Source organism: Zonotrichia leucophrys, unplaced genomic scaffold (assembly GCF_028769735.1).
Source record: "Zonotrichia leucophrys gambelii isolate GWCS_2022_RI unplaced genomic scaffold, RI_Zleu_2.0 Scaffold_36_1286893, whole genome shotgun sequence".
Classification (NCBI taxonomy): Eukaryota; Metazoa; Chordata; class Aves; order Passeriformes; family Passerellidae; genus Zonotrichia; species Zonotrichia leucophrys.
The window spans coordinates 1,166,748-1,179,491 of NW_026992241.1; the positions used below are offsets into that span (position 1 = coordinate 1,166,748).

The 12,744-nt window shown below is 37.4% G+C and overlaps 1 protein-coding gene across 7 annotated transcripts in view; it reads right to left on the bottom strand.

Annotated features, from left to right (window-relative positions):
* The window catches only part of LOC135460380 (transportin-1-like), a 172,581-nt gene that overhangs the window by 63,469 nt on the left and 96,368 nt on the right, over positions 1-12,744 (bottom strand). For all 7 annotated transcript variants that reach the window (XR_010443219.1, XM_064737177.1, XM_064737179.1 and 4 more), the window contains 6 exons: positions 12,095-12,213; positions 7,003-7,063; positions 6,159-6,330; positions 2,613-2,765; positions 1,234-1,459; positions 126-297 (listed from right to left, as the gene is read on the bottom strand). Coding sequence is in view for 6 of the 7 variants with exons in the window: in XM_064737177.1 (XP_064593247.1) it covers positions 126-297; positions 1,234-1,459; positions 2,613-2,765; positions 6,159-6,330; positions 7,003-7,063; positions 12,095-12,213 (903 nt within the window). In the remaining variant the exon portion in view is untranslated. The remainder of the gene's footprint in view (positions 1-125; positions 298-1,233; positions 1,460-2,612; positions 2,766-6,158; positions 6,331-7,002; positions 7,064-12,094; positions 12,214-12,744) is intronic.

Below are 12,744 nucleotides of genomic sequence, written 5' to 3' on the forward strand. Positions count from 1 at the left end.
GCAAATATTTATTATTATTGAATCCAGGATTTTTGTTTAAAAACATATAAAGCACACTACAAAAGCCACTCAACCAGTTTTTCAATATATGATGAGCGCTTATACAGAACATAAAGTATACTCACAGGTTTATTTAGATGATGTCCTACAGAATCTGCTAGAGTTCCTATAGCATCATAAAGAATGAGCAGGTTTTTATGCTGATATTTACTAAATGCGAAGACCAAAGTGTCAAGTATATATGCAAGATAAGGAACAAGCTCTGTACAAGCCTCCTCTTCTAGAGTAGCAAAGGCACTGATGGACAAAAAAACCCACCCCAAATAGGTCAGTCAGTAGCTTGTAAAAAACAAAACACGACCACCCCAAAAAGCCCTAAACTACCCATTCCTGGGTAAACACAGAACTGTATTTAGTCTTTAAATTCATCCAAGGTATGTTTTTACAATGGTATTATTGAGACAAACTCAATCTATTTTGATTGAACACAAAGATTCAGCTCAAACTGTGATGAGCAAAATGTAAAAAAATTATGGTAAAAACCTTTAATGTATACATGTTACAGATGTAATCCTGCTTTATGAAGAAACTTTCTTGGCAGTCTGCTGTGCACTCCTCCCCTACACAAACTGACATGTAAAAGCTTTACTTGCTGAGCTTCCTGCACAAGTGGTATACCCATTCTAATAATGGTGTGCCCGTTCTTTTTTTTTTTTAAATATTGGCAGACAAGGGACAGAAGGGAGTCTTACCTCCAAGGATCTCCTTTCAAGAGAAAGAGAATATCCCTTGAAATAATTGTAACCCAAATTTTTTGGTAATCTTGAGCTAAATATAAACATTGCTAATGCAATGATGGGATAGTTTTCCCGTATTGACCTTGCTCATAGGCCTATAAAAGCCAGATTCCTAGACAATGAAATTTCAAATATTGAAAATAAACAGGTGTGACATACAGATCATTTCTTTTTACAGCAATAGATTGTTTAGTTTGCTTTTCATATATTCTAAAAACAAACTGGACAAGAGAAAGACAAATTATCTGGTTTTGTTTTACCACAACTCAGTTGTGATGATTTCAGAAGAAGCCGAACCCACCCCAATTTAAAAGGAAAAAAAAAATACATTAGGAGCTAGAAACAGAGTTATAGAATAATCAATTAAGGCATTAAAATATTTTCCCATGAAAAAGCAGTGTCATGGATAGTACTTTTTGTTTAAGCTTTGGCTCACCTGCAGGCAGCTTCTTGTACTCTCTTGTTGCTATCCAGAATGCGCTTTAGCAACTCGGTCATTAATGGCTTCAAGTATGTGTCTGGGGGTTGACTAACTACCCAGTGTGCATAGCGACTAAGAGTCCAGCAAGTGATGGAGCGCACAAGAGCCTTTTTATTAGAGAGGCACTGAATAAGGTGAGGGATCAGCTCAGGAAGATATGGAATCATACCCTGCATGCAGCCTAGAAGGAAAAATATAGCTATTACAGTATGAGAATTAGAAAACATAATAGAGCATTTTGTTATTTCCTAGAAGGGATATATTTTCTTCCTCTATCATGTAGTAATACATTTTGCCAATATACAAAGCAAGTCCTCCTAATTTATGTTAAGTCCTAAAATGAAACCACACCATAAACAGTAATTAAAATCCTCAATCGTATTTACATTTATTCCAACTACATTTCTACTTCAGTGCTTCTCCAATCTCCATAAATTCTGCTTTATTAAAGGGAGTATAGCAAGAATATCCAAATAAAATTGGTTTACAAAGCTTGGAAGTCTTATGCCAGTCTACTCAGAGTGACCAAGACAACAAGCAGAGAAAGATTAGGCCTTGATAACTAATCACCATATCATTAAAAAAGATTTCTTTAAAAATTTAATTTTCCTCTTGTTTTCTCTTAATATAACACAAATACTGATCAACAATAAAAGCTGCACACTTTGAGTCATCAAGGGCAGTAATATACTAAGATTTGCAAGAAGTACTAACTTTTACCTTGCTTGACTTGAAATCAAAACCAACAAAAATGCTTTCTAGCAACAAATAAAATATATGTTCACTAGGCACTGTAGGAAAAGATAGATAATCCAGGCATGGACCCAAACATATTCCTTCAATTTCCAAAACAGACAGAGATTATGGAAATACAGGCAAAAAGCCAAGACTGTAAGTAAATACAAAGAAATGGAAGTTAACACATTTAAACCAGAGAGCCATCCACGAAAAGCAGCTCAGGGCACTGAAGTCATGGGACTTGTCTTCTCCATTTCTGAAAACACTGAATGAAATGTAGATATTCCTGTTGTATCAAATCAAGGTAGTATTTCATGAGAGACCAAGAAATATATGCTACAGAGTTAAAAAGGGGAGGAATAAAAGAAATTATCTAAGTTATTGAAGCCTCAAAAAAATGCACAGATTTGAAAATGAAAAATTAAACAAGTAACTGCAGTCATCAACCAGTAGATGTAGAGATTATTCACTTTAAAACAAAACCAAATAGCTAAGGATGTATACTTGCTTGCACGAGTAAATTCATCTAGAAGGAAACCCAGAACTGCTTTAGAACCAATAAAAATTCAGTAACCTGATATGCACTGTTGCCTTACCTTCAGCAATTGCTCCAAGAACAAGGATACCAGATTCTTTAACTACCCATTCATGATGGAAAAGCAATTCCTTCAAAAGGGGCAAGATGTGTGGCAGAAGTTCATCACGAAATACATTAGCCAGGACATCTAGAGCAGCAGCAGAACATTTCCCTGAGGGGAATTAACAATGTTAATCTTATTATACAAGCAGTTGTAGTTAAAAAGCATGATCCTCATTTTAACTTTGAGCTGCCAGTGATGCCGTAAGTTCTTATCTTTCATATTTTTCAGATTCTGTACTGCCTTAGTGTATAACTCTGAACTTCATATTAAGTGCTAGCAAGTTCTCTTCACAGTTTAGTTAGACAAAACAATCCTTTTCCAGCCTGAGAACCAAGGACACCATTGCAGCTTCGGGCACAAAAAGCATAAACAACAGTGAATTGAAGAGAGCAAAGCAGGAGGATGGGACTTCATAACCTGAAGCTGTAATTGGACAATTAACCCAAATATAAATGAACCAAAACTTATAAAAGTGTGAAAACTCATGACAGGTCATCCCTCTTGTGACCATCTTGGGTGTAGCCCTGGCCAGGCTCTTGTACTGCTCAAGGGGTATCCATTAGGCCTTTTAATAAATACCTACTTTATTCTTTAACTCTGCCTAGTCTCTGTTCTAGGTCAGCCTCTTAAGGCATCACCAGGGTATCAGGAGGAAAGATACTTTAATTTCATTACAATACACAGGGATCCATTGTGCTCTGGTACAAAGCCATAGCTTTTAGGGAGCCATTTTTGCAGCATTTTTATAGCCACTAAAAGGACTTATACACTAGGGATTTTAAAACACTCACTGACAGGTGATGTACTTTGGACCTGATTAGCATAAAAGATTTTGATGATCAGGATGCCTTGGCAAGAACAAACAGAGCAAGAAGACTGAATTAAGAGAGAAGATTGAATCAAGTTCTACAAACAAGAAATGTTGCAAAATGTATATTTATATGATGATTAACCCAAACACTGTAGTAAAAAATTACTAGCCTTCCTAGAATAGCATATAAGCATATGTAGTCCACAATAAACTTGGATTCTGACCACCACCACTCAGTCTCCCTGCCTCTCTCTATCGCAAATAGACAGGAACCACACCATTATATTGCAACATTATATACACTACATAATTTCAGGATGGTGTAACACTACAAAGAGAGAAGGTCTGTGACATGAATGCAACATACTGAAGAAATTAAGGAGAAATAGCCAAAAAATACTAGCAAGTGATTAAAAAGAAAATGTTCGAACATGACCTATGTCTCAAAGCAAAAAAAAGTCAAAATCATCAATCTCTAGAGACTGAAAGAAATTTACTGACTTTTGCTCTGAGCTAGCTCCTAATTCTGTGATGGACCTATACAAAGAACACTACTTTGAAATTTGTTTGAAAGTGTTTAAACTCATATTTTAGCACACAAAACCTCATAAAAGAACAGTTTCAAAACATGATTCAAAAATCTTTACTCTGGTTTTCTGCTGTGGGGCTGACATGTTTAGAAAAATAATGCTAAGATGGATTTATAAAGAATGCTCGTATTACAGAATTTATACAGTATTTTTTTCCAGTATACTACAATGTCAGTTCCTTGATTCAACTGAAACAAAAGTAAATACAAAACAGGTAATCAGGCAAAATATACATAGCAAATGCAATATGCAAAATTCCTAAACTGGATCTAAACTGCTAGTGGGCCCAAGCAAGACACCAACAGTTTTTCACTTGGGAGGTAGCAACTACTAGAATAGATAATAAATACAAACTTTTTTCTACTCTGCTTCTAGATGATGTCCAACAGGTTTGAATAAAATCAAACATGAGCCTTCAACTCAGAGCAGATCTCCACTAAAAAACAAAACACCATAGACTCCCCAAGACCAGCACCTGCTGCTTCAGCTTAGACTGTTTTAGCTTTCTACTAGAGGAAAAAAAGGTGGACTCCCATATTTAGTTACCAGGTCTCATTACTAACCAGTGCTGCTGTGTCAGGCTGTGCTGACATTACCTCTCTGTTCAAATTGGAAGTCAAGTATAGAACACTGGATAAGAAATAGGGCATACAATTCTGAAATTCAGATAATCCAAATTCTGTCAATTACAGATAACATATATCAAAACAGATTTCTTAACTGTTCTGTTCTCTCTCTTTCCTAGGGAGCTTTAGCTTCCTCATCTTCTTAACCAAAACTGTGGACCACACAGCACCCTGTCATTTCAGTTATGTTTTCCATGAAATATTGATTTAATTCTGCAATCTCTACACATAATGACTAAAAGAATAGCATTATGAATTTAAAACTATAAAAAAGATACTTTACAAGGGAAAATATATTTGTGCCTTTTGTCTTCTAAATTATAATAATAATAACAGTATCAGTATTAATATTATTCCAAAATTTAGATATGTCTCAAAATTGTTTGATCCATAAGCTTCAAGGCACCTTCATCTGTACTACATCTGAACTACTGGTAATAATGGTCAGTAGTAGCATGTAGGCGGAAGAAAAAAATCAAACACAAACCAGATATAGAGGGAAGACTGAACTAAAAGAAAGCATTATTAAGCTAAGAACAATGTGTAAGATTGTATTGGATCTGGCTGAGCTGGAGTTCATTTCCCCATAGCAGCCCTCACAGCACTGTGCTTTGCATTTGGAGCTGGTAAAGTGTTGTTTAGACACCAGTGTTTTGGTTACTGCTGAGCAGTGCTGGCATAGCATCAGCACTGTCTCAACATTCCACCCCCCATCAGTAGGGTAGGGATGGGCAAGATCCTGAGAGGGGACACAACCAGGCCAGATGACCCAAACTGACCCAAGGGATATCCCATACCATATGATGTCAGCTCAGATATAAAAGTTAAGGGAGGGAGGAGGAAGGGGATGGCATTCATTATTTATAATGTTTGCCTTCTGAAGCAACCCCTACGAGTGCCGAAGCCTTGCTTCTGGGAAGGTACTGAACATCGGTCACTGATGGGAAGGAGAAAATAAACCTATTTTGCTTGCCTCTTTCTTTGTGTGCACATTAACTTTTGCTTTAGTAAACTGCCTTATCTCAATCTACTAGTTGTTTTCCATTTTCTCTCCCCTGTCCACCTGGTAAAGGGAGTGATATAAAGTGGCTTGGCGGGCACCTGGCATCCAGCCAAGATCAACTCACCACAAAGACTTTTACTAAAGTAAACAGTAATACATGTTTTTTTATTACCTTGTAGAATTAAAATTAAAAATCCAAAGCTTCTGTTGAATTGCATCTAGTAGATGAAAGCAGCTCTATTGGCCATATTCAAAATAGGTTTAGAGGTGGCTAGATTTTTCAATAGTTACATAGTCAAAGCATCACCTGAAAGACTCCCCTCTGCCCAAAACACCAATTATATCAGCAGATCATTTTCTATTCAAATGCAAACCTCAGTATTCTTAAACAAAAACTCCTTTGTTTACTGTGGTTCTTGTATTATGCAAGTAGCTACATTTTAAAACATTTTACACATTACTTTGACATACTTAAATTCCAGTCAGAAATAGTATCATCATCATCAAGATCATTGTCATCATCATCATCATCATCTTCAATACGATCTTCTTCATGTGGCTGAGCTACTGTCCGCGAACGATGAAAACGAGGTCTTATGTCCTGCTCACTATCTGGAATAGCTTCATCTTCTTCAACATCCCCCTGTCAAAAAATGTTTTCTCAGATAAACCAGTGCAACCATATTGCTCAAGGAAGTTAAGAATGTAGTGCAAAATTTAGTTCAATATTTTATAAACATGTGTGAAATTCACATCCCACTTGTGCTGTCTAGCTAACTAAAAATGCCATTGTTCCTGCATTGTGATACAGTATTTACCAGAAAAATTTCAGGAAAACAGAAGCAACAGAGGTAATCTCACAGAAAAGCACAAAGTACTCTTATTGTTAAGAAATTACTCTTGATGGGAAGGAATTAGAAAGAAGAAGAGATAGAGAAATTCTAGTACACAGACACATTCTAAAATGTTGTGATGGAAAAAGCTGTGTAGTGCAAGCTAGAAGGGCATTAAAATTAATTCTGATAATTTCTTTATAGGCTGCTTTGCTGCAGTCATTCATGGGTAAAAGTATCCCAGCTCTGCCAAAATTTGGTGGAAGGAGAGAGGAGCAAAGCAGGAAAACCCACAGATTATTTTCCAACAAACATGGCAGCAGTCGCATTCAGTTTTTGGAACAGCACACCTTGCCCCAGAAAGCTAAATCTCCATTGAATAGATGGCAGACCAGATCTGGTCTACCAGCTCAACCATTCTGATTTACAAGTCAGAAGCTAACCAGATATTCTTACTGAGTATAAAAGAAAGGAATGCTTACCTTTAACAGAATAATATCAATCTCTGAATATTTCATACCATTTACCAGCACAGGTATCAGTCTACAAAGAAATATTGATACATGTCAAGAAGGAAGACCCTGGTAACTACAGGCCTGTCAGTCTCACTTCAGCACCTGATAAAATTATGGGGAAATTAATTCTGGGACTTATTGAAAAACACCTGAGAGACAACGCAGTCATTGGTCACAGCCAGCATGGGTTCACGAGACGGAAGTCCTGCTTAACCAACTTAGTTTCCTTTTACAAGGTCACCCATCTAGCTGACAAAGGGACATCAGTAGATGTGAGGATTTTTGGATTTTTAGCAAAGCTTTCAATACTCTTTCTCACAGCATCCTTCTGCACAAAATGTCCAGCACACAGCTAGAAAGGTTTATAATAGATTGAGTGAACAACTGGCTGACAAGTCAGACTCAAAGGGTTATAGCAAATGGGGTCACATCAGACTGGCAACTGGTTATCCGTATATTCCCCAGGGTTCAATTTTAGGGCCAGTGCTCTTTAATGTTTTTATAAATGATCTGGAAGCAGGAATCAAATGTACATTAAGAAGGTTTGCTGATGATACAGAAGTAGGAGGAGCTGTGGACTCCCTGGAGGCAGAAGCACCCTGCAGAGAGACAGACAAATGAGAGAGCTGGGCAATCACCAACCATATGGAGTTTCACAAAGAAAAGTGCTGGATTCTGCACCTGAGATGGGGCAACCCTGGATGTACAAACAGGAGAACAAGAGGCTGGAGAGCAGCACTACAGAAAGGAACCTGAGGGTTCTGGTCGATGGCAAGTTGAATGTGAGTCAGCAGTGCTCTGGCAGCCAGGAGGGCCAACCATATCCTAAGGTGCATCAGGCACAGCATCAACAGCTGGGCAAGGGAGGTGATTGTTCCACTCTGCTCTGCACTGGTGCAGCCTCACCTTGAGTGCTGTGTGCAGTTTTGGGCACCACAATATAAGAAAGATATAAAGCTATTAGAGAGCATCCAAAGAAGATGGTGAAGGGTCGCAAGGGCAAGACTTATGAGGAGTGGGTGAGGTCACTTGGTCTGTTCAGCCTGGAGAAGAGAAGGCTGAGGGGTGACCTCATTGCAATCTACAACTTCCTCAACGGGGCCAGTGGAGGGGGAGGTGCTGATCTCCTCTGTCTAGTGACCAGTGACAGGACCCAAGGGTATGGAATGAAGCCACATCAGGGCAAGTTCAGATGGGACATTAGGAAAAGGTTCTTCACTGAGAGGGTGGTCAAGTCACTTGAACAAGCTCCCTAGAGAAGTGGTCATGGCACCAAGCCTGGCAAGAGTTCAAGGAGCATCTGGACAACACTCTTAGTCATATGATTTAGTGTTAGATAGTCCTGCAAGCAGCAGGGAGTTGGTTTTGATGATCCTTATGGGTCCCTTCCAACTTAAGAGATTCTATGATTCTATGTCAAAATAACACATAAATAAAGCAAGCTGGTTTTCAGTTAGCTGGTCAATAATTTTGGCTGTAACCACACTTCCCCTCCCCTCAACAACAACAAAAGAAAACCAACACAAAAAATCCCAGACAAAAACTTAGCCTAATAACAAGTCAGCACCTTAACCATACTCCATTTCATTCAGTTCATTAATACTTTGTAATATGAAAAAGTGTTAATTTCTAACTAGATGTAGCCAGATGGCACAATTGAGTTTTACACTTTAAAAATAGGATATTCTTCCACATGATGAAATCTATTTTGAAGTACCTTTCAGAAATTAAGTCAAAAGCTTTTAAGTAAGAAGTCACACTTCCAAAATATGTTTGATAAACAAGTTAGTATGTTGGCTCTCCTGTATACCATTTGTCACTTTACTTACCTGTGGCTGAAAATTCTACCTTGCTACTCTTAAGGATGGGTGTCTAACTACATCGAGCCCTCCTATCCTTTTGTCATTACTTCAAGTATCACTCCTTAAGACAAGTCCCTGACTTTGCAGAGATCTTGACATTAGTCATCATTAGTCTTTATTAGAACTTTACTTAGTTATTAAACTGGTTATGGCCATGGGTCCCCAATGGTTATGTTGTATGGCAAAAAAAAAGGACAAGGGGAAAAAAAGTCAAGTATTTCACATATAAACACATTCACTACAAAAATTAAACCCTAAAAATAAATATATGTATTACATGCCAAATCAAGTGAATACTAAAATCACCATGGACTGACCAAGCAACAGCAACAGACTCAGTCTCTCTATATTCTGCAGCCGAGAAGTATTGTTTCTGAAGGTATTCAGACCAGCAATAATAGTCATGCATCTCAATGGCAATATGAACTAAACAAAAATTTCCCTCAAATTACAACTGGAACATGGCATTAACCTGTGTATAGGCACAGAGGCAAGAGGCAACCACACCACTGCTCTGTGGAGCAAGAGAGATTGATTTTAGTCATGGGGGCTTTGTGGTGGTGCATCCCCCCCATCCTTGGGCCTGCCCTATGACCTCAGAAACTCCGGACAAATCTTTACTGAACCAGCTGAGCAGTGAAGCATCCCTTGACCGTACCACTTGGGCACTGAAGCATCTCTGACTGTGCCAGGAGCTCTTGCATGATATAGGTGGGAACAACACTGACCATGACAGGAACATCATCTGCCTGACCAAAGTGAAGAACAAGGATATGCAGTTATCCTTGTCAGCCTTGGTAAATAATTTACCTGATTCATAGCCCAAGTGAAGTGGTATCATTGTTACAAAACCTTTTTAAAATTAATCACAGCCCAAGCGGAATGGTACCATTGTTACTGGACTTTCTAGGAAAAAAGCCCAGTAGTTACCAACTTGGGTCAGTGAGGCCCTTTGAGCTCTCCTGGACTGCAGTGGCCTGAGTCAGCACCTCCCTCTGAGTGGGGTCTCTCAGAGCTCATAAACCATCAAGTTTGTGATACTCAAAGGACCATCACTGATGATGAGGCCTAGGCTGATATTTCCCCCCCATTTCCATGCTCCCATAGGTGCAACCCTTGCCTGTTGGGAAACGCAAAGGAAATGGACGTATTTCACTGATAGGTATACTGATAGGTATATTTACACATACAGAAATAGGTGTAGACATGAGTTTACCTGTGCATGTGTAAATTGATTATGGTATGAATGCTTTTTAGAGTGAATCTATAATTTAGTCACTGTTATAACTGTAATAAATCCTACTGAATCACTTTTCAAATGTTAAATTAGTCAATGATTAAGTGCTGCTAAAGTCTTCTGCACCCTTATGTTTTGTATACATATCCTTTGCACCCTTATCCCTGTTTGCATTCCTGGTCTCCATGCAAATAATTCTAAATTGATTCTAATCCAATTTTCCTATGTATGCTTCTTCTATGTAGTAATAGAGTGAATCTTGCCATCAAACTGTAAAGTCACACTTTCACAAATACATATTAAAACTTGCTTTTTGCCAGTACCTTTGATGGTGAGTCTGAGAAGCTGAAACCACTTGTTCACAACAATTACCTTCTGAACTTTCAATGAAAGAACACTAAGTAGTCAGATTAACACCCATTACTTGGCATTTCTGCAGCATACTTCATGAAGCATGCAGGAGGTATAAATTTTATCAAAAACCTACAGGAGCAAAATGGAACAAGATATTGAACAGGTTTTTAGAAGATCTTGCTCCACTTAATCTAATATAAAAAACCCCCTAAGGTTATAATCAAGTTTTGTCAAATTTATATAGCTCCTTAATCAAAAAGACTCACCAACAAACAAGTTGCTTTCAACAAAAATGACACTGAAAGATAAAAGATATGTAATGTTACTCTTATCTGTTTTACTAGAAATTTAAAAGCTTCTTAAAAAAAGCCCAAAAACCAAGGATGAAGCTGTTGTAATGTCAATGTTCATGTAGGACAGAAGAGGTTTACAATTTATACTGAGAAGGTGACTAGTATTAATATGTGTGTTGGGAAGGAGGTAGGTAGAATCAAGAACTGTGCTATCATTCTTTTGTATTTTTAGCTATAAGAGTAGGATTTAAGTAAAAACATTTTAAAAGTGAAAAGTGATTTCTTCTAACATTGGTTCTTCTCTTTTCAAATCCTATTCCTGTACTGCTACAGCAGCTGCTTTAATCTCCATTCTGTTTTCTAAATGCTTATGAAAACTGAAATTTGGGAAGTCCCTCCCTTTTTTTAACAATTGCTTTACATCTAAAATGGTTGTTTTTGCTGAAAATAATGCATCTCTTCTCTCCACACTTTCACTGGAAGAGCAGAATCACAGACAGAACTGTGTTAGTGTTTTCAAAAACCTTCCAAGCATATATCAAAAATTGGGTCCTCATTTACTGGGGACACTGAAGAATCTGTTTCCTATTGAAAAAGTCTTTAGTCTGGAAATAGGTTATTAGCACAGTTGAAGACATGCAGATGTTCAAATCTCAAGCATGGGTGTTCAATTCCCATTCAATCAAGGATCTACATTTTAAATCTTATGATAATTTTTGAAACTTACAAAAAAGTTTTTGGAGCTTAAAAAACTACTGTCAGTCTGAAGAAGCATGAAAAACACATTAAACATGCTTTCAAGTTTAAATTGCTCTGGCAATTGATATGAAATTGATTCCTAAATCTAAATGATCTTGTCATTTTGTTATCTCTTCATAAAGATGAGAAATCCCTGGCATGACTATTCACATAGAAGCATTGCACAGAAATGCTCACAATAGCAGTTGTCAAGAAAACATGTTCACGGTACACCAGATATTATAGGTAACGTCACATGGAAATGTTTGTTTAAGCTCAAGCACATGTTAGTATACCTTTGCCTCCATCTGATACTTAACAGGATGTTAGGCTTGAGATAAAGTACCAGTGCCACAGTTTACGTTGCCTCAGGAGCCAAGTCTGAAATGTCAAAAGTCTTTTCAGTGACCTCTGTGATACAGCCGTTTTTAATATGTACAAGAACTAGCTAGAAGAAACTCCTCCCAAGCATACAGCAAGCTAGATACAGTCTCCAAAAGAGTAACCAGGAAAAAGTTAACTGAAGTTTAAGGATGACTATTTCAAAATGACTGGTTCTAACTCTTAATACTTACTTAGCAAGATGCCGACATAATACATCTTTACAAATTGGCTGTTCAGCCAAAGTCAGCCAAAACTCACAAGCCTCCAAAGCAACATTTTCATCTTGGTCCTGGGTCCTTTGAAGCATATACTACACAAAAAAAAAAAAAAAAAACAAACACAATCTTGTGTAAGTTTTAAGTGAAGAAGCTATCAACATTGCAACGTGTGTTTGCAAAAATAAACTATGCTCCCAGAGTAATTTTGTTTCTTTGGGGCAATGGGAAGAAACAGGTATAAAAGACTACTTAAGGCTATAGTGAGAATAAGCCAAGACTTATTTCTCATTGCTAGATGATTCAGATTCTAAGTTTTTTCCCAGTTTAAGTGAGAACATTATTACCAAGAAACTATAGAAAGAGACCCAAGATAATAAACAGTTTCCTGAGAATAGAGGGGGGATTTAAAAATTATTTTACCACTCCCCCCTTCTCCTTTTGAATAAAAGAGTACAATTACACACTTGGTAAGATGGAAATACTTTTTATATCCAGTACCATAAAAAAGCTACTCTTTCAAATATTGATTATCTGACAGGATGCAATTAAGTAGAACTCATAACAGGGGAAAAAAAAGTCTCACTTTTTCCAAGTATGAATGGTAATTCAGAGATTCAGTGTCA